The sequence below is a fragment of the Oncorhynchus mykiss genome, chromosome 16 (genome assembly GCF_057628025.1).
Source record: "Oncorhynchus mykiss isolate SJ-2025 chromosome 16, ASM5762802v1, whole genome shotgun sequence".
NCBI lineage: Eukaryota > Metazoa > Chordata > Actinopteri > Salmoniformes > Salmonidae > Oncorhynchus > Oncorhynchus mykiss.
Genome location: NC_143037.1, coordinates 60656386 through 60684245, shown reverse-complemented (window position 1 = coordinate 60684245; position 27860 = coordinate 60656386). Strand labels below are relative to the sequence as shown.

The 27860-nt window shown below is 43.2% G+C and overlaps 1 protein-coding gene across 3 annotated transcripts; it reads left to right on the top strand.

The window, feature by feature from the left end:
- The first annotated feature begins 58 nt into the window (after positions 1-58).
- On the top strand, positions 59-26163 carry LOC110492399 (cadherin-like protein 26). 3 transcript variants are annotated; one of them, XM_021566683.3, is made up of 19 exons: positions 59-526; positions 6596-6667; positions 6768-6860; positions 7064-7225; positions 7392-7539; positions 7791-7963; positions 8617-8745; positions 8891-9076; positions 9463-9740; positions 9865-10010; positions 10189-10416; positions 10818-11039; positions 11401-11531; positions 14013-14096; positions 16696-16764; positions 20335-20442; positions 20645-20677; positions 20807-20878; positions 24536-26163. In XM_021566683.3, exons 1-19 carry the CDS (start codon positions 497-499, stop codon positions 24740-24742), a joined length of 2571 nt encoding a protein of 856 aa, XP_021422358.2. In that variant the 5' UTR covers positions 59-496; the 3' UTR covers positions 24743-26163. The 3 variants fall into 3 exon arrangements, with proteins under 3 accessions (XP_021422358.2, XP_090059681.1, XP_090059683.1); XM_090203555.1 differs by lacking the exon at positions 16696-16764 and having other exon boundaries at positions 420-526; XM_090203557.1 differs by lacking the exons at positions 16696-16764; positions 20335-20442; positions 20645-20677; positions 20807-20878; positions 24536-26163 and adding an exon at positions 14660-14940 and having other exon boundaries at positions 420-526.
- The last annotated feature ends 1697 nt before the right edge of the window (positions 26164-27860 follow it).

Sequence of the window (27860 nt, the reverse complement as noted above, 5' to 3'; positions counted from 1 at the left end):
ACTGGTTATGGCACACAAGTCTGTGTAGAAGAGTATGGGCCTGAGTCCCGGGGACTGTGCAGTCCTGTGCAGCGAACAGCTTAGTGAGAACAGTGGGTAGAACCCTCTGTGGAAAGGGTTTTACATGGAACCAAAAGGGGTTGTTCAAAGGGTTCTCCTATGGGGGCAGCCGAAGAACCCTTTTAGGTTCTAGATAGCACCTTTTTTTCTAAGAGTGTAACCCTTAAGCCTAAAATAGCATTTGAACTAATTCAGAACATGATAAAAGTTCAGAATATTCTAAAATCTTCTTGTTTTCCTACCTTGTTAGGACATTCTGGTGATTTGTTAGCACATTAGGGTCCTGATAATGTACACACACACACGCACACAGGATCAAACACGCCTGTTCTGCCTGGAGGGATAGTGGGCCGTCCCTCACATACATCCGTCACATAAGTGTCTCAAGCTGAGTTGTTGACATTCACCCAGAGGATATCAAGCGGAACGGTCCAAAATGGGGAAGTTGTCCTTGCTTCAGCTGATAGTGAGTACAAAACCAGCTTCTACAGAATTCATTGTGCTAAAGTAGATTAGCATTGACAAAATAGGCACATTTGTCTAAACCAGGGGTTGGAACAAAAATTATTTTCCAATCGTTTAGTTCTGAACAGAACCCTCATTTTTTGTGTTCAGTTTCACTGTTCCGACCAGCAAAATAAAGTTCTGAAACGTTTCGACCCATTTAGCTTGACATTAAATCGCTTCACCAATGGATAGAGTAGCTTGCTGTGGAGCGGGCAAGCTATGTACATGCATTGTTCATAGAAGTGTAGTGTAGGGTGCGACATGCAACCTAAATTTTGAGGATGAAGAGAGCTCTGGGCATGAAGCACTGGGCATCTTGTTGTTATGACATGCATTATCTGAATTAGACCCACAGAATTATACCTACGGAGGATCGGCTTCTATGAAGGAACTTTGAATGTCTTTGAATTTCAGAGAGTTGGCTTAACTAATGTTGGACCAGAGCTAGCTCTTGATCATGAATCTCAGATCCATTACATTACACATAATGTCACCTAGAGTTTTCCAGAGCTAGATCAGAGCTAGCTAACAAGCTAGCTAGCTAACAAGATTGTATGTGTGGAGCAACACCAGAATTAAAATAAAAACACTTCTTACCTTTTTGTAGTTGATAAATACAATGTGAAACGTGATAACTATAATATTGTTAACTGGCATTGAAAAAGTGTATCCATTGTTCTCTAATTAAAATCTCTCCCTAATTTCTGAATCACGCCTGTAACGTCAGTACCTACAGTACCCTATGCATGCTTCAGAGGGAGGGGCAGGTGGGCTTCACACACACACACACACACACTAGCAAAGATTTTCAGCAGGCAGACACATTTCTGAGTGACAGTGAGGGTTTTGCATAGGCGCTTTGTTGTGTTTTTTTGTGGGATTGGAAAAAAATGTCCAGAGTGTAAAACAACATTATAACCTGTTCCCATGCTTTAAAATAACAGTTCTGTTCCGGAACAGTATAGATCACTTTTGTTCTCGGTTCTGGTAATGTTCCTCAAAAAATGTTATTTTCTGATTTTCGGTTCTGTTCCATGAACCGGTTCCAACCCCTGGTATAAATGTAAACATACCTGAAATATTGATCACAGAAGTGTCATCTGGGTGCAATATATCATGTTATAACTTTAGTATGCCACTCTGCAATGCTTTGAGTGTTTTCTCTCTGAATGTTGAAAGGTTTTTAGTATATCTAGCCTACCTCATAAACAATGGCACAAAATACCTACCAGGGGTTTTAACCCTCCAGGCAGTCCTGGGCAATTCCAGTCCTCAGGGCTTGATTGGTGTCACACTTTTCTCCATCCCTAGCAAACACACCTGACTTAAACTAATTGCATTTTTAACTGAAGATCATGATTAGTTGGTTATTGGAGTCAGGTGTGTTAGCTGGGGCTTTTCATTGTATTTAACGAGGCAAGTCAGTTAAGAACAAATTCTTATTTACAATGACGGCCTAGGAAGAGTAGGTTAACTGCCTTGTTCAGGGGCCGAACAACAGATTTTTCCTTTGTCAGCTCAGGGATTCAATCTAGCAACCTTTTGGTTTCTGGCCCAACACTCTAACCACTAGGCTACCTGGTGCCGTTGATGTTCAGTTAGGCTACACATAGGCATGTACCCATTACACTTTGGACAAATGGGAGATTTCATTGCCATCTGATTGACATTGTCTTGAAAACTTCTTCGGGATCGGTGTCCCTTCCACGGGACGGTTGAGCTGAGGTTGTAAGAAACAAGAACATTTCCCAGGACATAGACATATCTGATATTGGCAGTGTTACGGTGCGTGAATGAGGACCCAAAAGCGAATTAACTTAAACAGAGCTTCTTTAATTACCAAACATAGGTAGGCTCAGACGGACCGGCAGATTCCGACAGGACAAGACAAGGTTACAGCAAACATGACGACAGTCTGGTTCAGGCATGAAACACAACAAACAAGAATCCGACAAGGACAGGAGCAGGAACAGAGAGAGATATAGGGACCTAATCAGAGGGAAAAAGGGAACAGGTGGGAAAAGGGGTGACGAGGTGGTTAGGAGGAGACAAGGCACAGCTGGGGGAAAGAGGGGGAGAAAAGGTAACCTAACAACGACCAGCAGAGGGAGACAGGGTGAAGGGAAAGGACAGAGACAAGACACAACATGACAGTACATGACAGTACCCCCCCACTCACCGAGCGCCTCCTGGCGCACTCGAGGAGGAAACCTGGCGGCAACGGAGGAAATCCTCGATCAGCGCACGGTCCAGCACGTCCCGAGAGGGAACCCAACTCCTCTCCTCAGGACCGTACCCCTCCCAATCTACGAGGTACTGGTGACCACGGCCCCGAGGACGCATGTCCAAAATTCTACGGACCCTGTAGATGGGTGCGCCCTCGACAAGGATGGGGGGGGGGGGGAAGACGAGCGGGGGCGCGAAGGACGGGCTTGATGCAGGAGACATGGAAGACCGGGTGGACGCGACGAAGGTATCGCGGAAGAAGAAGTCGAACTGCGACAGGATTAATGACCCGAGAAATACGGAACGGACCAATGAACCGCGGGGTCAACTTGCGAGAAGCCGTCTTAAGGGGAAGGTTCTGAGTGGAGAGCCAAACTCTCTGACCGCGACAATATCTAGGACTCTTAGTTCTACGCTTATTAGCAGCCCTCACAGTCTGCGTCCTATAACGGCAAAGTGCAGACCTGACCCTCTTCCAGGAGCGCTCGCAACGTTGGACAAAAGCCTGAGCGGAGGGGACGCTGGACTCGGCGAACTGAGATGAGAACAGCGGAGGCTGGTACCCGAGGCTACTCTGAAAAGGAGATAGCCCGGTCGCAGACGAAGGAAGCGAGTTGTGGGCGTATTCTGCCCAGGGGAGCTGTTCTGACCAAGACGCAGGGTTGCGAAAAGAAAGACTGCGTAAGATGCGACCAATAGTCTGATTGGCCCGTTCTGCTTGACCGTTAGACTGGGGGTGAAAGCCGGAAGAGAGACTGACGGAAGCCCCAATCAAACGGCAAAACTCCCTCCAAAATTGAGACGTGAATTGCGGACCTCTGTCCGAAACGACGTCTGACGGAAGGCCATGAATTCTGAAAACATTCTCGATGATGATTTGTGCCGTCTCTTTAGCAGAAGGAAGCTTAGCAAGGGGAATGAAATGAGCCGCCTTAGAGAACCTATCGACAACCGTAAGAATAACAGTCTTCCCCGCTGACGAAGGCAGTCCGGTGACAAAATCTAAGGCGATGTGAGACCACGGTCGAGAGGGAATAGGAAGCGGCCTGAGACGGCCGGCAGGAGGAGAGTTACCGGACTTAGTCTGCGCGCAGACCGAACAAGCAGCCACGAAACGACGTGTGTCATGCTCCCGGGTGGGCCACCAAAAACGCTGGCGAATGGAAGCAAGCGTACCCCGAACGCCAGGGTGGCCGGCTAACTTGGCAGAGTGAGCCCACTGAAGAACGGACTCAGCCCTTGCCTCCCAGATTGCCGTGCCCCACTCACGAGCCCGTCCAATAAGGAGAGATATGACGTAGGCGACACGAGCAGTGCTCCTGGAGAAAGTGTAGGGCTGGAGAGAAAACACAATATCACACTGGGTGAGGAACGAGCGGCATTCAGTGGGCTCCCCAGAGTAACACGGCGGGTTATTGATTCTGGGCTCCGGAGATTCGAAAGCCCTGGAAGTGGCCGGTGGATCGAGGCGGAGATGGTGAACCTGTTCTGTGAGGTTGGAGACTTGGGTGGCCAGGGTCTCAACGGCATGTCGAGCAGCAGACAATTCCTGCTCGTGTCTGCCTAGCATCGCTCCCTGGATCCCGACGGCTGAGTGGAGAGGATCCGAAGTCGCTGGGTCCATTCTTGGTCGGATTCTTCTGTTACGGTGCGTGAATGAGGACCCAAAAGCGAATTAACTTAAACAGAGCTTCTTTAATTACCAAACATAGGTAGGCTCAGACGGACCGGCAGATTCCGACAGGACAAGACAAGGTTACAGCAAACATGACGACAGTCTGGTTCAGGCATGAAACACAACAAACAAGAATCCGACAAGGACAGGAGCAGGAACAGAGAGAGATATAGGGACCTAATCAGAGGGAAAAAGGGAACAGGTGGGAAAAGGGGTGACGAGGTGGTTAGGAGGAGACAAGGCACAGCTGGGGGACAGAGGGGGAGAAAAGGTAACCTAACAACGACCAGCAGAGGGAGACAGGGTGAAGGGAAAGGACAGAGACAAGACACAACATGACAGTCAGAAAGCTTAAATTATTGTTAATCTAACTGCACTGTCCAATTTACAGTAGCTATTACAGTGAAAGCATAGCATGCTACTGTTTGAGGAGAGTGCACAGTTTTGTACATGAAAAGTTGTTAATAAACAAATTAGGCACATTTGGGCAGTTTTGTTACAACATTTTGAACAGAAATGCAGTGGTTCATTGGATCATTCTGAAACTTTGCACATACACTGCTGCCATCTTGTGGCCAAAATCTAAATTGCACCTGGGCTGGAATAATACATTATGGCCTTTCTCTTGCATTTCAAAGATGATGGTACAAAAAAATACAACAAAATTTTGTTTTATTTCTCCTACATTCCTTTCACATTTCCACAAACTTCAAAGTGTTTCCTTTCAAGTGGTACCAAGAATATGCATATCCTTGCTAAAGAGCATGCGCTACAGGCAGTTAGATTTGGGTATGTCATTTTAGGCGAAAATTGAAAAAAGGGGCGGATCCTTAAGAGGTTTTAAGTGTGAGTGTGCAAGGATGCCTATTATTTTACATTCAGCTGCGAAGTGTGCTTCAGGCCAGTAGACTACAAATCAAAACATCAACAACTGATGGGAAGAGACTATTTTTCCTAGTCTTCGAATCTCTGCTTCTGCCTGTTGGAGCATCAGTCAAGTTCATCCAAGTTTTACAAAGCTGATTATGTCCATATTAGCTGTCTAGTTACCCAAATCACCTCAGAGAAATTAGCTAGCTGTACTGTAGGCTAGCTGAATCTAGCTTGCAAACTGGTATTATCCGGTGAACTTTTTTCAACTAGACTTTCCATTGAAAATCATGTCAGGCGTAAGTAATTATGCTATCCAATGCTCTGCACACACTCTACTTAACTGTAAATATACCATCTTCCCTTAAACTTTTACCACCATTATTTTGTGAAGCTTGTCTCGTCTCATCTCTCACCTCATTTACAGTGACATGTCCGTTCACCTAACTTCACAGCATCACTTACTGAAATATGCTAAATAACTTTCTTGGAATGTTAATGCGAAACTACTCTCTACTAAAACTACCTGTCTGAGCATGTAGGGAGTTCACTGAGCTTTGAATCAATAGTGACTTTGAAAATCTCCCATGATAATTGTGACATCATTGAATGGGTGTTGATAGCTGAGTATGGAGGGCTTCTGGAGGATGAATAAACCTGAAGTCTTTATCAGAGGCCGTGGTGGTGAGAATGCAAGTGCCCTCATTTCACGTCCTACTTTGTAACATTCTCCAGAATTTAATCGATCACAGATCTATCGAATTGCGTTTTCACTCTGAACTTCTTTACTGGCCAAAACTGTCAATGAGCAATTAGGGATAAGTGCCTTGCTTAAGGACACATCAACAGATCTTTCACTTAGTCAGCTCAGGGATTCAAACACACAACCTTTTGGTTACTAGCCCAACGCTATTAACCGCTAGGCTACCTCATTGGATGATTCATTAGATATAATTTGTGTTTTTTATTATGTCTATACAAATGTCTATGAACAGTGTTCATGGGAGAGAGAGAGAGAGAGAGAGAGAGAGAGAGAGAGAGAGAGAGAGAGAGAGAGAGAGAGAGAGAGAGAGAGAGAGATAGATCATGTCTCCCAGAGGTCTGTCACCTACAATGACTCACCTGCAGGCTATTGGATCGAACCCAGGGTGGGAATATGACTGGATGAATCACACCTTCATCTTTATGTATTTTATTTTTTTACTATGCACACATATATTCTCTCTAATTGCATGTTTGCACTGTTTCTGTCATCAGGTCTCAATCATGGTTGCATTAGCACTGGCACACGATACTGGCAACTACACAATGAACAAGCGGGAAAAGCGGGTATGTCATGGGCATTTCCAGAAAAAAATTGAGAACAATTTGAAATACATTTTTGAGTTTAAAGAAAGAAGTACAATGGCCCTCATCCCCTTTCCTAAAGGAGCTGCTTGTGCGTTCCAAAAGAAGGTGGGTCCTGTCCACCATTGAGCTAGTGGAGGAGGACCCTGGACCTTTTCCCAAGATAGCCACACAGGTAAAAACATCATACACCACCAAACAAGGTACAAAACCACTGGGCACATAAATAGTCTAATAGTCATTCATTAGAAGAACAGTTGCTTCCAACTCTGTAGTAAGTCATACTGTAAACCCTGGACCCATTTTGGGCTACTCCTAAACCAGGGATCCAGTATTCATAGCACTGCAAACTGCTCATCAACAAGGCTGTCTTTCCAGATGTTCAACGATAGAACACCAATGCTCATAAACAACTACCAGTTCCGTATTAGTGGAACCGGAGTGACCGAGGAACCGATGGGCGTGTTCTCCATCGGCGAAACAGACGGAGTGGTTTCTGTACACAAGCCCATCGACAGGGAGACATACCCCTTCTTTCACGTGAGCATCGACACACGCAGACAGAAGGACGGACAGACAGACAGACGGACGAACAGACAGATAAAATATAAAACTACAGATAAATTACAGAACAGACAGATAAAACTATCTTAACCAAAAATAATATTTAAACATAAATTGACAATAATAATATTATTTCCTACAGATTAATTTTGACATCATGGACAAGGAGACTGGTAATCCCGTGGACAGGACTCTGGGGTTCGACGTGGCGATTAAGGACATCAATGACAATGAGCCTTACTTTGAGAACCTTGTCACGAAAGCCAGTGTGAAAGAAAGTTTACCAGAGGGTCAGTACACAGAAAGGCTGTAAATCATGTGCCTGCATATAGGCCTTGCACAAAATATACTTAACTAGACTGTTCGCCAATCAGTCATTGTGTTCGGCTGAGAAATCAAGTGGCAAGTGGGTGCTCTTTTTGAGCAGAGAGAACATGTAAAAGGGAACTAATTACCCCTTCTCTCCTCTTCTCTCCTCTTCCCCAATATTTATCCTCATCCTTCCTGATCTTCCCCTCCTGCCCTCGTCTCCCCGTCTTAGGCTATCTGCCAGTGCCTCTGATAGTCAAGGACAGGGATGAGGCGAACACAGAGAACTCCGCCATCAGTTTAAGGGTGTTGTCTCAGGAGCCAGCTGAGCCCCAGATCAAATTGAAGCAGGTGGAGGGCACCAAGATGAGCCAGCTCACCTTCACCGGCTGCTTCGACTACGACGTGAGATTCCACTACAACACACACGCACACACAGACAAGCCATTACATGCACAGACACACACCCACTTGACGCACCCACGCACAAACACATACACAAAACATTATGAACATGACATGGGGAGTCTGACCAGGGGAATCCAGGTGAAAGCTATGATCCCTTATTGATGTCACTTGTTAAATCCACTTCAATCAGTATAGATGAAGTGGAGGAGACAGGTTAAAGAAGGATGTTTTAGCCTTGAGACAAATGAGACATGAATTGTGTATGTGCCATTCAGAGAGTGAATGGGCAAGACAACATATTTAAGCACCTTTTTGAATGGGGTAAGGTAGTAGGTGCCAGGTGCACCGGTTTGTGTCAAGAACTGCAACGCTGTTGGGGTTTTCATGCTCAACAGTTTCCTGTGTGTATCAAGAATGGTCCACCACCCAAAGGACATCCAGCCAACTTGACACAACTGTGGGAAGCATTGGAGTCAACATGGGCCAGCATCCCTGTGGAACACTTTCAACACCTTGTAGAGTCCATGCCCCGAAGAATTGAGGCTGTTCTGAGGGCAAAAAGGGGGTGTAACTCAATATTACAAAGGTGTTCTTAATATGTATTTTAAAATGGTGGGATCAATATTTAATTTATTTTGTTCTTCATGTAGAAAGTAAAGATGTATAAAGTGACTGTTGAAGCTAAGGATCATGGGAAACCAGCCCTGTCCTCAACTGCAGTGGTCAACCTTCACATAATGGACTCCAACACTCACCAGCCAGTGTTCAAAAACAAGACTGTAAGTTTCAAGTTGGTTGACTGGTTGATTGACTGATTCACTGATTTGTTGGTTGATTGATCAATTGATCAACTGATTGATTGAGTGAACATGTCTTAAGTAATTTGTGAAACACAAATATTTACTTTACCTTCTTTCTGTGCAGTACAATACTCAGGTTATGGAGATGGAGTCCAATAGGGAGATACTCCGAGTGGCTGTGACTGACGCAGACACCCCCAACACCCCCGCATGGCGGGCTGTTTACTCCATTGTGAAGGGGAACGAGGAAGGGAACTATAAGATTGAGACCGACCCCAAGACCAACGAGGGTATACTGACTGTCATCAAGGTGAGTCTGTTTGACCTTATGACCTTATACAAGGTTCTGAGCATCAACGTCACTTACAGATATGCCATTTTAATTTGATCACTCTGTTGTTGCAGATCATTTTCCTGCACAACAGTAAATGCAAACTTCGAGTGTATTCAAAGTTTAAAAAGGCTTTAAAAGTTTGTAATTTCCACCTTAAAATGTCAGACTTGATTTGCCCTGATGAAAAATTTATAAACCCCTACATAAATTACCATTAATTATACTCCACATATTAACTCACATGTCTTGTTGCTGCAGGATTACTTTCCTGCTGTGAGAAACTGGTCAAATTAAGATAGTATTAGTTCCAAGTAGTTTTTTCCATTTTTGTTCTGTATTGACTTATTGACTACATTTCCCAGGGGAAGGATTTTGAGAAGACGACGGTGACCAACGTGGAGATCGCCGTGGAGAACGAGGAGCCTCTGTTTGTGTGTGGCTCAGGAGGGCCCAACTCCCCTAAAACCCTGACCGCGCTCCCCCAGAGAGTGAATGTGGCGGTGAAGGTGATTGACGTGAACGACCCCCCGGAGTTTGACAAAAAGGTGGTAGACGTGTACGTGAAGGAGGAGGAGGTGACAGGGAAGGTGCTGTACACGCCCAAGGTCACTGACGTAGACTCAGATGTGGGAAAAATCAGGTAGGTGGCAACATGTGATGACTCAGATTCACCTGGGTTGTGAAATTGATTACCACAACTTATTTTGTATGTACAGTATGCATTCAAAGTAAGCATCTATCTGTCCCATCCATGTCCTGACCAGGTATGAGTTAGTTGAGGACCCAGCAGGCTGGGTCACCATAGATAACAAGACAGGAGCGGTTACCACAGTGAAGAAGATGGACCGGGAGTCACCTCACGTCAACAAAGACAACATATACACTATCCTAATCCATGCCATAGATGACGGTTAGTGCGTGAGGTGTGCGTTTGTCTGTGTCTGTGTGTGAGTGTTTGTGTGTGTGCCTGCGTGTGCACCTGTGTGCGTGTGAACATGCATGTAGCTGTGTGTGTACGTACGTATGCATATGTACAGTATATACTATTGAGCATAATAGAGTATTTAAAGAATCTCTTCCTCTCTCAGGCAAACCTCCTGCCACAGCTACAGGTACCATTCTGGTTCACCTGGGGGATATCAATGATAACATACCCTCTTTGGTGGAGAAGGAGCTGGTCATGTGTGGTAACAAAGTGATTGTGCCAGTAGAAGACAAGGACAAACCTCCCTTTGGATGCCCCTGTTCCTTCTCCCTGGGAGTGGACAATGGAGACAAAACACTGAAGAGCCACTGGAAACTGGACCCTGCCAATGGTCAGCAGAATCACACACACCCATAAACACATGCACGCACGCACACACACACGCACACACACACACACACACACACACACACACACACACACGCACGCACGCACCCACGCACGCACGCACGCACGGACACACACACCCACACACCAAAGCACTGCTTTTATCCATCTACTATCTCCATACAACCTGCTAACCTAGACAATACCACTACTCAGACGTCAGGTCTTTACGGTCAATATACCACAGCTAAGGGCTGTATCCAGGCACTCTGGGTTGAGTCATGCGTAAGAACAGCCCTTAGCCGTGGTATTTTGGCCATGTACCACACCCCCTCAGGACTTATTACTTAATTAACCTCCTACCTTCTTTTCCTCTCCATTCACCGCTCTCCCCCCGGTGGTCAGGTATGGAGGCGGGTCTGGTCAGTCTGAAGACCCTGCCGTACGGTAACTACACGGTGCCTCTGGTGATCCTCGACCAGCAAAGCCAGGAGGCACATGACATTGTCCAGGTGATAGTGTGTGACTGTGGGAAAGGAGACAAGTGTAGGGCCTCTCTCCCCCGGAGCTCCAGCCTGGGCCCTGCCGCTATAGGACTACTGCTGGCTGGACTGCTGCTCCTCTTACGTGAGTTAGAAGGGAATAGGAATGGAGTACTGTATATAGGGATAAGGGATAGTTATAGAGTAGGAGGATAATCACTAAGTCAGTTAGACACTCTTAGAACGTAATGGTTGTGGCCTGAAATTCAGAGTGGAAAAAATGAAGAGAGAGACACCAATTCAGTCTAAACTAAATCACATCTATCAAATTGAGAGCAACCTTTTGATGCATTATTGTAATTAAAACATGTTGATAGATAGCAGTGATACAGCATGCTATGAAAAGTTATAAAAACATGACTAAACATCCATTCATTTTTGTATGGTAAAATGCAATGAGATATGACTGTTAGTGGTGACTCTGTGGTTGTATGTCCCTCTCCCAGTGCTACTGCTTTTCCTCCTGCTGTGTGAGTGTGGCGGTAAGACGTTCACACACCTCCCCCTCAACCTGCAAGAAGAGGGCAACCAGACTCTCATCAAATACAATGAGGAGGCAGGGGGCAGTGCATGCAAGGTGTGTGTGGGTGTATATGTTCACGTGCATGCGTGCATGTATATCTACAGTATTTGTGCCGAATGTATACATTAAGTTATGTGTCTGGGTGTTCAGCACAAAGACAGGAGTGTACAATACAATCACTTACTGAGCTGTCATGTGTAGGGTTGCAAAGGGAGGGTATATTGATGGAAACTTTCTAAGTTTACCAGTAAACTACCAGAATTTGTGTGTCTTTCACAGATGTTATGTTATCTATCACAAGACATCTCGCGGCCTTTTTGGGTACTTCAGAATATCACAGGTGTCTGTAACTATCTCTGGCACTCTGTGTGGCCTTATCACATGTAAAATATGTAATAATTAAACAAGATTATTTTAAAATAAAAAATAGAATGACAAAGCTGTAAAACATCATCCTAAATATAAACCATTAACTTAGTGAATACCATTGGTGTTTAATATGAGATATCCTTTATATATATTTTACACACTTGTAGTTATTTTACTATGTCAGTATGTAGTTATTTTACTATGTCAGTATGTAGTTATTTTACTATGTCAGTATGTAGTTATTTTACTATGTCAGTATGTAGTTATTTTACTATGTCAGTATGTAGTTATTTTACTATGTCAGTATGTAGTTATTTTACTATGTCAGTATGTAGTTATTTTACTATGTCAGTATGTAGTTATTTTACTATGTCAGTATGTAGTTACCTTACTATGTCAGTATGTAGTTATTTTACTATGTCAGTATGTAGTTATTTTACTATGTCAGTATGTAGTTATTTTACTATGTCAGTATGTAGTTATTTTACTATGTCAGTATGTAGTTATTTTACTATGTCAGTATGTAGTTATTTTACTATGTCAGTATGTAGTTATTTTACTATGTCAGTATGTAGTTATTTTACTATGTCAGTATGTAGTTATTTTACTATGTCAGTATGTAGTTATTTTACTATGTCAGTATGTAGTTATTTTACTATGTCAGTATGTATTTGTTGTCAATGTTTTGGCGTCAAACTGGTGGCAGTTGTGAAAAAGTCAATAGTTGAAGAGTTTCAGAGGTAATTGAAAATAATGCCATGTTAGTTAGATGCTTTATTCATGAATTGGACTATTTTCTTTTGAACCATATGGTTTATCTACTAGATACTCATGGATGATATTGACACAGATATATAAAATATATATACATTCAAGTTATTCAAGTATAATTGACCAAAGTTACAATAGGTTGCCATAGATGTTCTGTAAATAACCAAAATTACTGACGATTCCGGTAACTTTGGTAAATCACCAGTAGCTTTGAAACCCTAGTCATGTTATTGTTGTCATTGAGTCTGGGTAAGACATGTTTTTACTGTTGGCAAGACAGGTATTCTTCCTCTGGTATGTGAACAGTTTGTAGTCTGACATGATGTTTCATCTTGTAATAACTTTCAATGTTCATTTTCTCTCCTCATCTCTTTTCTTCTTCCTTTCCTTGTCTCTTTCCTCTCCTCATCTCTTACTCTTTCCTCATCTCTTTTCTCTGTCCTCTTCTCGTCTCTTTCCTCTCCTCATCTCTTTTCTCTTTCCTCTCCTCATCTCTTTCTTCTTCTCATCTCTTTCCTCTCCTCTCCTCATCTCTTTTCTCTTTCCTCTCCTCGTCTCTTTCCTCATCTCTTTTCTCTTTCCTCTCCTCATCTCTTTCCTCTTTCCTCTCCTCATCTCTTTCCTATTTCTTCTCCTCATCTCCTTATCTCTTTCCTCTCCTCATCTCTTTCCTCTCCTCATCTCTTTTCTCTTTCCTCTCCTCACCTCTTTCCTCTTTCCTCTCCTCATCTATTTTCTCTCCTCATCTCTTTCCTCTTTCCTCTCCTCATCTCCTTATCTCTTTCCTCTCCTCATCTCTTTTCTCTCCTCATCTCTTTCCTCTCATCTCTTTTCTCTTTCCTCTTCTCCTCACTTCTTTCCTCTTTCCTCCTTCCTCTCCTCTCCTCATCTCTTTTCTCTCCTCATCTCTTTCCTCTCCTCATCTATTTTCTCTCCTCATATCTTTCCTCTACTCATCTCCTCATCTCTCTACTCATCTCTTTTCTCTTTCCTCTCCTCATCTCTTTTCTCTCCTCATATCTTTCCTCTTTCCTCTACTCATCTCCTCATCTCTCTCCTCATCTCTTTCCTCTTTCCTCTCCTCTCCTCATCTCTTTTCTATCCTCATTTATTTCCTCTCCTCATCTCTTTCCTCTTTTCTCTCCTCATCTCTATCCTATCCTCATCTCTTTCTCTTTCCTCTCCTCATATCTTTCCTCTTTTCTCTCCTCATCTCTTTCCTCGCCTTGTCTCTTTCCTCTCCTCATCTCTTTTCTCTTTCCTCTCCTCTGCAATCATAAACTCTTGTTCTTTTCTCATCCTCTCTACTTACCTCTCCTCTCTCCTCTCTTCCGCTCTTATACCCATACCCTCCTTTTTTTCTTCTCTCCCTCCCCTCCTGTCCCTACCTTTTAGGGTGAGCCCATGTTGATCCTGACCCCCACCACTCCTAACAGGGAAGTGATAGATGGAATGAAGCAGGCCACCCCAGGCATACCGGTAAACTGGCCACTATTCTTACTTTCTTCTTGTCTTCTTTTTCATTCTTTCTGTAACTCATATTTTTCCGTGTCACAACCCTTATTTAAAAAGACAAAAAACAGTCTATGGTCAACACAGGGTCTGAGATTTTTCAATGTCGTATCTGTGGGTGTATTCTGCACGGTTAGGTGGAGTTGTGTGAGAGTGTGTGAGAGAGCGTGTGAGAGTGTGTGAGGTGTCATATGTTGGAGGGAAAAGGAATTAATATCACAACAGTTACAGGTAATTAGTGGTTTCTGTGTAGGGTGTGTGCTTCCCTCTAAAATGTACTGTATGTATGGTAATCACTGAATGAAGCGGGTTCGGTCACTATTAGCATCATTTAGTTTCTGTAGTACCAATGAGAGAGTTAAAGAGATCAGATCCGTGAAGATTAATTATAGAATACAGTACAGATGTGACTACTAAAGAGCTAAGTATAGGCCACATCTAAGTAGTGTGTACCAGAGATGTATAGAGTGTACGGATATTATGGAGCAAATTAGTATGTACTAAGATATTGAGTGTATTGGATTGTGTAGGACACAGCGTGCATGGTGAAGTAGGCCCGGTGGACCACATCAGTGAGATTCAGAAGATGGACACCTACTCGTTGAACAGCTCATTCCAAAATCATGGGCATTAATATGGATTTGGTCCTGCCATTGCTGCTATAACGGCCTTCACTCTTCTGGGAATGCTTTCCACTAGATGTTGGAACATTGCTGCGGGGACTTGCTTCCATTCAGCCACAAGAGCATTTGTGGGGTCGAGCACTGATGTTGGCCGACTAAGCCTGGCTCGCAGTCGGCGTTTCAATTCATCCCAAAAGTGAGGTTAGGGCTCTGTGCAGGCCAGTCAAGTTCTTCCATACCGATCTTGACAAATCATTTCAGTATGGACCTCACTTTGTGCATGGGGGAATTGTCATGTTGAAACAGGAAATGGCCTTCACCAAACTGTTGCCTCAAAGTTGGAAACACAGAATCATCTAGAATGTAATTGTATGCTGTAGCGTTAAGATTTCCCTTCACTGGAACTAAGGGGCCTAGCCCAAACCTTATAAAAACAGCCCCAGACCATTATTCCTCCTCCACCAAACTTTACAGTTGGCACTATGCATGGGCAGGTAGCGTTCTCCTGATAACTTGCCAAACCCAAATTCGTCCACCGGACTGCCAGAAAGTGAAACGTGATTCATCACTCCAGAGAACACATTTCCACTGCTCCAGACTCCAATGGCAGCAAGCTTTACACCACTTCAGCCGACGCTTGGCATTGCGCATGGTGATCTTAGGCTTGTGTGGGCGGCTGCTCGGCCAAGGAAACCTATTTCATGAAGCTCCCGATAAACAGTTATTGTGCTGACATTGCTTCCAGTGGCAGATTGGAACTCGGTAGTGAGTGTTGCAACCAAGGACAGACATCTTTTACGTGCTACGCGCTTCAGCACTTGGCAGTCCCGTTCTGTGAGCTTGTGGGGTCTATCACTTCGCGGCTGAGCCGTTGTTGCTCCTACACTTCAGAATAACAGCACTTACATTTGACCGGGGGAAGCTCTAGCAGGGCAGAAATTTGACAAACTGACTTGTTGGAAAGGTGGCATCCTATGACGGTGCCATGTTGAAGGTCACTGATCTCTTCAGTAAGGCCATTCTACTGCCAATGTTTGTTTGTGGAGATTGCATGGCTGTGTGCTCGATTTTGTACACCTGTCAGCAACGGGTGTGACTGAAATATCTGAATCCACTCATTTGAAGTGGTGTCCACATATATTTTGTATATATAATGTAACATTAAATGATAGTTTCCTAAGATTGAGGGATTTACTAGCAATATGTATCATATGCTTGCCCATGAAGAATGAGTTGGAGCCAAGTCTCCTATCTGTAAGATAGTGCTACTGTTTGAACAGAACTACCTATTATATACCTGTCCCTACCTTTCTATCTGCTACAGAAGTAGGATTCTAATTTGAGCCAGTTTGCTACAGCAGGAAAATAATTCTGCAGCAACAGAAAATGTGATTTATTATGTGGATTATAATTAATGGACAGTTTTGTAGGGGTTGATAGATTTTCGTAAGGGAAAATCAAGTCTGAAATTTCAAAGTGGAAATTACAAACTTCCGAAGCCTTTTAAAACCTTAAATACACTATAAGTGAAAAGTTGTCCTGCAACAGGGGGATCAAATGAAGATCCTACATCTGTACTACACCACTTCATTTGCCACCGTTAGAGAACTTTTACTCCACATACCTGTATATCATATTATGTGGCTCAGTTGGTACAGTAGAGCATGGCGCTTGCAATGCCAGGGTTGTGGGTTTGATTCCCACGGGGGACCAGCATGGAGAATTTTTTTTATGAAATGTATGATCTCATTAACTGTAAATCGCTCTGGATAAGAGTATCTGAAAAAGTGACTAAAATTTAAATATTATTATGTTCTTAATTCTGTCACCACCAACAACAAGACTAGTTACTATATATTCTACCATCTTACTACAACACTTTGATCACAGTCTAAATAACTGTTGTTTATGCTGTGCTTAATTCTTGCTCTCTGATTGGACAGTTTACTCCGAAGACTAATGAGATGACCCAAGAGACCAATGAGATGTACAGAACCACAGGGAGGACCATTGTAAGTGACATCCTTACTGACAATGACAATTTTCAAGCATTGAAGTTTCAGACTTAGGTCCACACAATGCAAACATCAATGCATTGTTTTAAAACTTTTTTTTAAAGTATGTGTTTTTAATTCAATACCTTAAAATACTTTTCCCATTTGGATGCATCTCATCTCTAGTCGATGGAAGTCTCACATCACATCAAACCACTTCGGCAGTGTGAAATACTTGCAGTTCATGCCTGCCCTTGTTCACTGGCTACAGCTCCATCTGAACTGTGGGAAACGTTGTTTCAGGGAGGATATTAGCCTATGTTTTATTTAGCTTGACCCCGTTGGTCTGGTCAATAGCACTGATACACATTGCATTTGACCTGTGTCAACTATTTGTGAGAGACATTTCAAAGAGTGAAGATCTTAAATGCCCTTCCTACCTGTCTCAGTGGTATACTTTCCGTAGTTCTACACTGAGTGGTACTACATCGCAGTGTACATAACAGAATTTAACTCTTCATAATCCTCTGTTATGCTTTCATTTAGCACTTTGTGCATTTTCCTTATTACTATGTCATTATCTAACATGCTCATACCATGTTAGATACTTAACGCAACAAAATAGTGGTGACAACAGTGGTACACAATTCAGTCAGCTGATGGAGTAGGGCATCAGTCTACATTAAAATGTATATAACCTTTCAAGTTTTGATGTCACATGCCTTTCTTGCAAACTATAAACAATGCAGTAATCAATAGATGTAATACTAAAAAAAAAAAAAAGTAGAACAAAAACACACAAGAAATAAAAATAAGAAATAAGAAGAACATGAGAAAGTAAGTAAGCATACGAGATACAGGGTCAGCTCCAGTACCATATTTACAATGTGCAGGGATACTGGATCACTAGAAGTAGATATGTACTGTATAGTTAGTGGTTAGCTACTTTGTTAGCTATTTAGCAGTCTTATGGCTTGGGAATAGAAGATGGGGTAAGGTGACTAGGCATCAGGATATATGATAAACAGAGTAGCAGCAGAGTAAATTATGATTGGATATGAGTGGGTGAGTGTAGCGTCAGTATAAATGTATGTGTGTGTGAGCAAACTATGGAGTGAGTGTTTACGTGTGTTGGAGTGTCAGTGTGTGTGACAAGGGTTAACTCAGATAGTGTGTGTAGCCATTTAGTTAGCTACTTTGTTAGCTATTTAGCAGTCTTATGGCTTGGGAATAGAAGATGTTCAGGAGCCTGTTGGTGTCAGACTTGATGCACCAGTACCACTTGCTGTGCGAAAGTAGAGAGAAAAGTCTATCGCTTGGGTGGCTTGAGTCTTCAACGATTTTCCAGGCCTTCCTTTCACACCGCCTGATAGAGGTTCTGGATGGCGGGGAGCTCGGCCCCAATGACCTACTGGGCTGTTCATGCCACCCTCTATAGCGCCATGTGATCGAGGGCGGTGTTATTGCCATACCAGGCAGTCATGCAGCCAGTCAAGGTGTTCTCAATGGTACAGCTGTAGAACTTTTTGAGGATTTGAGGGCCCTTGCCAAACCTTATCAACCTCATGAGGTGGAAGAGGAACTGTCAACATTTTAAGTCCTGAGTGATTTAGACACCCGCTCCACTGCAGCCCTGTTGAAGTGGATGGGGGTGTGCCCCCCGTTTCCTGTTGTCCACGATCAACTCCTTACTGACGCTGAGGGATAGATTGTTGTGCCAGGTCACTGACCTCTTCCCTGTAGTCTCATCAATGCCGAAGATCAGGCCTACCTACATTGTGTCATCAGCAAACTTGATGATGGTGTTGGAATCATGCATAGCCACCAGTCGTTGATGAACAGGGAGTACAGGAGGGGACTAAGCACACACCCCTGTGGGGCCTCTATGTTGTGGGTCAGCGTGGCAGAGGTAATGTTGCCTACCCTCACCACCTGGGTGTTTAGTCCCAGGGTCGTAAGCTTGGTTACGAGTTGAGGGGACAATGGCATTGAACACTGAGCTGTAGTCAATGAACAACATTCTCACATAGGTATTCCTTTTATCTATGTGGGTGAGGGCAGTGTGGCGTACAATTGAGATTGTGTCATCTATGGATCTGTTGGTGTACAAATTGGAGTTGATGTGTGCCATAACCAGCCTCTCAAACCACCACATGATTACAAATGTGAGTGCCACAGGGAGGTAGTCATTGTGGCATGAAGCCTTATAGTTCTTGGGAACAGGAGTGATGGTTTTTATCTTAAAACGTGGAGATTACAGACTGGAACAGGGAGAGGTTGAAAATGACTGTGAATATGCCTGCCAGCTGTTCTGCACATGCTCTGCACAATACGCCCTGGAATACTGTCGGGCCCCGCGGCCTTGTGAGTGTTGACCTGATTAAAGACTTTAGTCATGTCGACCTCGGAGAGCGATATCACCCAATCATCTGGGTTCGGTGACGGCCCTCACACCCGGCACAATGTTGGTATTGTCGAAGCATACATAAAATGCAATGAGTTCATCTGATAGAGAGGCAATGTTGGGCAGTTTATGGCTGGGTCTTCCTTTGTAATTCGTAATGGACTGTAGCCACTGCCACATGCGGAGGGCGTCTAAGCATGTGTAATATGATTCCACCTTATTCCTATATTGTCCTTTTGCTCGTTTGATGACTCTGCGGAGGACATAGCAGGACTTTTTGTACTTGTTCCAGTCCTCAGCCGTAGCCTCAGGGTTGGCTGCGAAAGCCCTGTCTGCGGTAGCCCTATCCTTTAGTTTAGCGCCAACCTCAGTGTTATTCCAGGGCTTTTGACGCAGCAAACCTTCACTGTGGGGACAAATTCGCCGATGCATTTCCTAATGAAGCCGGTGAGGGAAGTTGTTAGCTTGTTGATGTTATCGGCGGAGTCTCAAAACATATTCCAATCAGCGCTAGCCAAGTAGTCCTGTAGCATATTCTCTGATTCTTGTAACCATTTTTCAATGAATTGTGTCACGGGTACTTTCTGTTTGAACTTCTGCTTGTAAACAGGAAGCAGGAGTACAGAGTTATGATCTGATTTGCCGAATGGCTGACGAGGGAGGGCCTTGTATGCTTGCTTGTGGGTAAAATAACAGTGGTCAACGACTTTTTCACCCCTAGTGGTGAGGGAGACCAAGAGCCATGTTTCAGAAATGCAGAGAATATTGCAGTTCGAGAATCACTTTAGAAGCAAATTATTATCAAGTGACATTGGAAAGTACAATGGAGGGAAGAGGTGGCCGGTTTTCCCTTCGCCTTACACGCTTCAGAATCCTTCCTCTCTTGCCTCTGTAATGCCGGCGTTTCCTCTTGTGTATCCCAAAAATTGGGTCGGAATTACAAAACGAGCTCAGGGCAGAGGAGTTGAAGATGAAGGCTGAATTTAGGTAATTAACTGCTGATAAATGTTCTTGTCGGTTGTAAGAAATGATAGAGGATACATTTCATGAAAATAAAGTAAAAATGAATGACAAAAGAATCACAAAATAGTGAAGTTGGGTCAGAGCTTGCAAAACAGCGGCCATCCAGTACAGTCCCAGCAGCAGCGCCTGTGTCTCAGAACTCAACCTCCATCTCTCCCCAGGTCACCCAGGTGTCCTCGTCAGGAGAGGGAGGGTTCTCAGGAGGGGGAACATTCCAGAGAATGGGCGAGGCCAACGGAACTCTGAGAAGCCAGGGTGGGCGGGGCATGGTGAGTGACATCTCCAGGCAGCCACTAGAGGGAAACATAACCCTCCTTTTATGAATTATTTACCATAGTGCTGTATGATTTGACAGGTGTATAGATACAGGTTATTACAGATTAACTACAGGTTATCAAGGTTTTATACAGTGAAGTGGGTGCGTTAATGCAGTCGATCCGTATAATATGAATGTGTATTTTCTAATTGCAGTACCAGACTACAAGCAGGAACAATACCATGAGGGTAAGTGTTGCCGTGCACATCAGGATGTGGTCGACTTGACACCACACCATTGACACACACGACATACACTGTTGTTCCTCCATCAATCATCCATGTTTGTTTTTTGTGTTTTCTCCACTCTCTCCTCAGAGTAACTCTTCGAGGTATTCCCGTTCCTTCGGCTTGCTGTCAAACCAGCACATCTCAGAGCACATAGACCGGGTAAGAGGCCAAAAAAGTGTTAAACAAATTAAAATATATTTAATATGTGAGATTCTTCAAAGTAGCCAACCTTTGTCTTTATGACAGCTTTGCACACTCTTGGCATTCTCTCAACCAGCTTCATGAGGTAGTCAGTCTTGAAGAAATTCCCACATATGCTGAGCACTTGTTGGCTGCTTTTCCTTCACTCTGCGGTCCAACTCATCCCAAACCATCTCAATTGGGTTGAGGTTGGGTGATTGTGGAGGCCAGGTCATCTGATGCAGCACTCCATCACTCTCCTTCTTGGTCAAATAGCCCTTACACAGCCTGGAGGTGTGTTTTGGGTCATTGTCCTGTTGAAAACAAATTATAGTCCCACTAAGTGCAAACCAGATGGGATTGTGCATTGCTGCATAATGCTGTTGCAGTCATGCTGGTTAAATGTGCCTTGAATTCTTAATACATCACAGACAGTGTCACCAGCAAAGCACCACCACAACATCACACCTCGTCCTCCATGCTTCACGGTGGGAACCACACATGCAGACATCCTCCGTTCACCTACTTTGCATCTCACAAAGACACAGTGGTTGGAACCAAAAATCTCAAATTTGGACTCATCAGACCAAAGGACAGATTTCCACCAGTCTAATGTCAATTTCTCATGTTTCTTGGCCTAAGCATGTCTCTTCTTCTTATTGGTGTCCTTTAGAAGTGGTTTCTTTGCAGCAATTCAACCACGAAGGCCTGATTCACGCAGTCTCCTCCGAACAGTTGATGTTGAGATGTGTCTGTTACTTGAACTCCGTGAAGCATTTATTTGGGCTTAAATCTGAGTTGCAGTTAATTGCCGATTTCTGAGGCTGGTAACTTATCCTATGCAGCAGAGGTAACTCTAGGTCTGCCTTTCCTGTGGTGGTCCTCATGAGAGCCAGTTTCATCATAGAGCTTGATGGTTTTTGCGACTGCATTTGAAGAAACTTTCAAAGTTCTTGAAATGTTCCGCATTGACTGACCTTCATGTCTTAAAGTAATGATGGACTGTCGTTTCTCTTTGCTTATTTCAGCGGTTCTTGACATAATATGGACTTGGTCTTTTAACAAATAGGGCGATCTTCAGTTTTTATTTTTTTATTTAACTATGCAAGTCAGTTAAGAACACATATTTATTTACAGTGACGGCCCACCCCGGCCAAACCCTAACGTTGGGTCAATTGTGCTCCGCCCTATGGGCCTCCCAATCACAGCCGGTTGTGATACAGCCTGGAATCGATCCAGGGCCTGGAGTGACGCTTCTAGCACTGAGATGCAGTGCCTTAGACCGTTGCGCTACACTGGAGCCCACTGTATACCACCCCTACTTTGTCACAACACAAATGATTGGCTCAGATGCATTACGAAGGAAATAAATTCCCCAAATGAACTTTTAACAAGGTACACCTCTTAATTGAAATGCATTCCAGGTGACTACCTCATGAAACTGGTTGAGAGAATTCCAAGAGTTTGCAAAGCTGTCATCAAGGCAAAGGGTGGCTTCTTTGAAGAATCTCAAATATAAAATATATTTTGACTTGGTTAACACTTTTTTGGTTACTACATGATTCCATATGTGTTATGTCATGGTTTTGATGTCTTCACTATTATTCTACAATGTAGAAAATAGTAAAAATAAAGAAAAACCCTTGAATGAGTAGGTGTGTCCAAACGTTTGACTGGTACTGTATGTGACATGCAGACATGTGGAAAAGGTTGCATACAGTAAGTAGCCTGTGGTGTTGGAACAGAGAGAGACATTTAGGTAAAGATGTGTGTGATGCACCATGTGGTCTTGAAAACAAGAACAAATGGTGCTAATATTTGTCTTATCATTAATACAAATTCTGTAATGTAAGAAGTATCCCTCTATTGGATCTATTACATATAAATAGCCTACTTGTTTAGTTACTAGTATTGAGAGTTTATAAGATTTTGTAGAATCTAATTCAAATACAGTGCCTTGCGAAAGTATTCGCCCCCCTTGAACTTTGCGACCTTTTGCCACATTTCAGGCTTCAAACATAAAGATATAAAACTGTATTTTTTTGTGAAGAATCAACAACAAGTGGGACACAATCATGAAGTGGAACGACATTTATTGGATATTATACTACTGGATATATATACTACTTTTTTAACATATCAAAAACTGAAAAATTGGGCGTGCAAAATTATTCAGCCCCTTTACTTTCAGTGCAGCAAACTCTCTCCAGAAGTTCAGTGAGGATCTCTGAATGATCCAATGTTGACCTAAATGACTAATGATGATAAATACAATCCACCTGTGTGTAATCAAGTCTCCGTATAAATGCACCTGCACTGTGATAGTCTCAGAGGTCCGTTAAAAGCGCAGAGAGCATCATGAAGAACAAGGAACACACCAGGCAGGTCCGAGATACTGTTGTGAAGAAGTTTAAAGCCGGATTTGGATACAAAAAGATTTCCCAAGCTTTAAACATCCCAAGGTGCACTGTGCAAGCGATAATATTGAAATGGAAGGAGTATCAGACCACTGCAAATCTACCAAGACCTGGCCGTCCCTCTAAACTTTCAGCTCAAACAAGGAGAAGACTGATCAGAGATGCAGCCAAGAGGCCCATGATCACTCTGGATGAACTGCAGAGATCTACAGCTGAGGTGGGAGACTCTGTCCATAGGACAACAATCAGTCGTATATTGCACAAATCTGGCCTTTATGGAAGAGTGGCAAGAAGAAAGCCATTTCTTAAAGATATCCATAAAAAGTGTTGTTTAAAGTTTGCCACAAGCCACCTGGGAGACACACCAAACATGTGGAAGAAGGTGCTCTGGTCAGATGAAACCAAAATTGAACTTTTTGGCAACAATGCAAAACGTTATGTTTGGCGTAAAAGCAACACAGCTGAACACACCATCCCCACTGTCAAACATGGTGGTGGCAGCATCATGGTTTGGGCCTGCTTTTCTTCAGCAGGGACAGGGAAGATGGTTAAAATTGATGGGAAGATGGATGGAGCCAAATACAGGACCATTCTGGAAGAAAACCTGATGGAGTCTGCAAAAGACCTGAGACTGGGACGGAGATTTGTCTTCCAACAAGACAATGATCCAAAACATAAAGCAAAATCTACAATGGAATGGTTCAAAAATAAACATATCCAGGTGTTAGAATGGCCAAGTCTAAGTCCAGACCTGAATCCAATCGAGAATCTGTGGAAAGAACTGAAAACTGCTGTTCACAAATGCTCTCCAGCCAACCTCACTGAGCTTTAGCTGTTTTGCAAGGAGGAATGGGAAAAAATGTCAGTCTCTCGATGTGCAAAACTGATAGAGACTTACCCCAAGCGACTTACAGCTGTAATCGCAGCAAAAGGTGGCCCTACAAAGTATTAACTGAAGGGGGCTGAATAATTTTGCACGCCCAATTTTTCCGTTTTTGATTTGTTAAAAAAGTTTGAAATATCCAATAAATGTTGTTCCACTTCATGATTGTGTCCCACTTGTTGTTGATTCTTCACAAAAAAATACAGTTTTATATCTTTATGTTTGAAGCTTGAAATGTGGCAAAAGGTCGCAAAGTTCAAGGGGGCCGAATACTTTTGCAAGGCACTGTATGATTTAAGATAACTTTTTTCTAACATTGACACATTGGATCTCCAGAAGCTGCATATGATTGGAGACGAGGTGGACTACCAACCCTACGGGTATGGCTACGAGGGGACAGGCAGCAAGTGCCAGTCACTGGACGAGCTGTCGTTAAACAATCTAGATGACAACCTGGAGTTCCTGGGGGACCTGGGGTCAAAGTTCAACACCTTGGGGGGCATCTGTCGGAAGGACATGCAGGAGAGGAACATCAGGCTGTAGACACGCACACACATGAACACAAACCCCAAACACAAACACACACAACTGGCTGGACTGGGACTGGAGATGGTTCTAACGTAACTGCTCTACGACACTGATAGGGTGAGAGCCATCAGCTGGAGAAGAGGACACAGTTACACCAAACATCGTCCATTGAGATTCTGGATCATGCTTTGTGTCATATATGACAGAGGGAAAAAAATACCGACCAAAACCAAGCTGGATTGGCTTTTACCCACACAAGGAGGGACTGGGAGAGACACTTTGATGTGTTGGATGTCTGAAGACACAATGAATCACTGCACTGAATAAACCACATCATGCTCGGATGAATTTATGTTTTGACAGGGCCGGGGTGTGTTTGTATGGTGATTGTTTTGCAGTGGTGTAAAGTAAGTACTTGAGCATAAATACTTTATAGTACTTTACTATTTATATTTTTGACAACTTTTATTTTTACTCTAATACATTACTAAAGAAAATAACTCATTACATTTTGTACTCATTACATTTTGAATGCTTGGCAGGACAGGAACATTTTCCAATTCACACAATTGTTAAGAGAACATCCCTGGTCATCGATAGGGCCTTTAATCTGGCAACCTCACTAAACACAAATGCTTTGTTTGTAAATAATGTCTGAGTGTTGGAGTGTACCCCTGGCTATCCGTACATTTTACTGGGTGACTTTCACGTTTACTTGAGTACTTTTTTATTAAGGTATCTTTACTTTTGCTCAAGTATTACAATTGGGTACTTTTCCACCACTGTTGTTTAGTTGTTTAATGTGTTTTTTTATCATCACGCTTCACAGTACTTTTCAGCAGCAGCTTATCATCTCTTGATCTACGAGCTATGCCAGAATGGGATAACTTCGATGCCAACACTTGAATGGAAACGTCAACATCACCTCTGTGGGAGTTTTACTATTGTGCGAATGATAATTCATAACCTCTCTCTGTTTAGGATAATGATTTACACATGTTGCTTTCAACTAATTTCTTGACCTCGATGCAGTAGAATCCAACACGATATCTGGTAGTATAGAATTGGGACACAGCAGATTCAGGAGAACAATTGATAGCTATTTTGGAATCATCACCTATCTGCAGAAAAGTGACAATGCCTAACCATGGCTAATCTGAGAGCCTGGAACCAGTGTGTGCCCTGCCCTGCCCTCACCAAACCTTTAAGAGCAATCAAAGCTGAGCTGTTGTGTATCCTAAACATAACGTAAAGGTTCACTGTATAATACTAGACTTGGTTTCCTTCACTTTTGCGCACTGGTCTTTTTTTTCTTCTCTTTGCTTCTCTTTTACTCCCTGCTAACATCCACTATGCCACTTTTGTATCAATAGTCAATATATCAAAATGTTTTTGTTTATATTTCAAATTTGATTAAAGTATGCGCGTCATGGAAATGTGTCTCCGTATCTCTCAGCCATACCTCACAACAAACACGATTATGATCCTAAATGGTTTTCAAGGGTTGTCACACTAAACATGACATGAAATCACTTCAATGACATGGATTCCTTGGAACACCCCCTTGTGTTCTCCGTAAAACTGACACACCCACTGTAACAATTCATGTGAATAGGAGAAGGTCATTTTTTGTGTAGTCCTGGCACTAATTTGACCACTCTTTTGCAGGAGATCTTAAAACGTGTAGTGTATTTCAGGTTTAAAAAGGCTTCTGAAGTTCGTAATTTTCACTTGGACATTTCAGACTTGATTTTCTCTTATGAAGAATATATCAACCCCTACAAAAATGGCCATTAATTATAATCCACATAATAATGCACATTTGCTGTTGCTGCAGGATTATTTTCCTGCTATAGCAAACTGGTTCAAATTAAGATCTAAATGTGTACCCATATCTAACCCATTCTAATGATCCCTCAGCAAACTGAGTTTGAATCATGCTGATAGTACATGCTCTGACCCTCCCTTCCTGTTGATGCTACAGACAAAGTTGTAGAACAGGTTCTGTAATACTACAGAATAGAGGAATGGAGAGACCTAGAGTGTGTAGAGGTGCGGTACAAGACTTGATCCTGTAAAGTTTGTGCCATATAAAAAACAGTATGCACACAACATCAAGCACTAGATAATATTGTACTCTATGTTGCAGTAGAGCTGCAACTTTATGTAATACATATCCTAAGCAGAGGATCGATAAGGAGCTAACAGTTTGATTTGTTTATAATACATAAGCATTTGCTAGAAAACCAATTTCTATTACTAACATTATTGCAAGTCCTAATATTTTTTTATACAGTTTCCACCTTCTAAAGTAAATGACATTGGGGCTGAATTGACTTCCCATCACGGATGGACTGGGACAAGAATTCAGCCCTGGCACTTTATCCTATTAGACCGTCCTAGAGACATTAATGACACTCAGGTGTGTCCAATTTATCAAATCAAATCATACTTTTGTAATGAAACAGCAGGGAGCAGGTCTCGAACCCTTGACCTTCGAGCCCGAGGTCCGGCGCGCTATCGACTGTGCCGCAAAAGCATGCTCGAGCGGCAGGGTCGATTTCCGCGCTTATAAACCCAGGGTCGTTACACTTTATTTGCCACATGCACCGAAGACAAGAAGTGTAGACTTTACCGTGAAATGCTTACTTACAAGCCCTTAACCAACAAACAGTGCAGTTCAAGAAGAAGAAAATATTTACCAAGTAGGCTAAAATAAAAAGCAATAATAAAAAGTAACACAGTAAGAGTAACGAGGCTATATACAGGGGGCACCGGTACCGAGTCAGTGTGCAGGGGTACAGGCTAGTTGAGGTAATCTGTACAAGAGGGGGGGGTCAATGTAAATTGTCCCAATTTTTATGAATTGCTCAGCAGTCTAATGTCTTGGGGGTAGAAGCTGTTGAGGAGCCTTTTGGTACTAGACTTGGCGCTCCGGTACCGCTTGCCTTAGGGTAGCAGAGAAAACACTCTATAACTTGGGTGACTGGAGTCTCTGATGGTTTGGAGTTGTGCCTGGCCATGCAGTCGAGGGTGAACAGGAAGTACAGGAGGGGACTGAGCATGCACCCTTGGGGAGCTCCAGTGTTGATGATGATCAGAGTGGCAGATGTGTTGCAACCTACCCACACCA

Bases quoted from the DNA above. Each gene is read 5' to 3' on its own strand.
- LOC110492399 (XM_021566683.3), top strand. From the start codon at position 497: ATGGGGAAGTTGTCCTTGCTTCAGCTGATA. The intron at 11,040-11,400 runs GTGAGTTAGAAG...TCCCTCTCCCAG, and splicing joins TGGACTGCTGCTCCTCTTAC to TGCTACTGCTTTTCCTCCTG. The intron at 16,765-20,334 runs GTAAGTGACATC...ATCTCTCCCCAG, and splicing joins GAACCACAGGGAGGACCATT to GTCACCCAGGTGTCCTCGTC.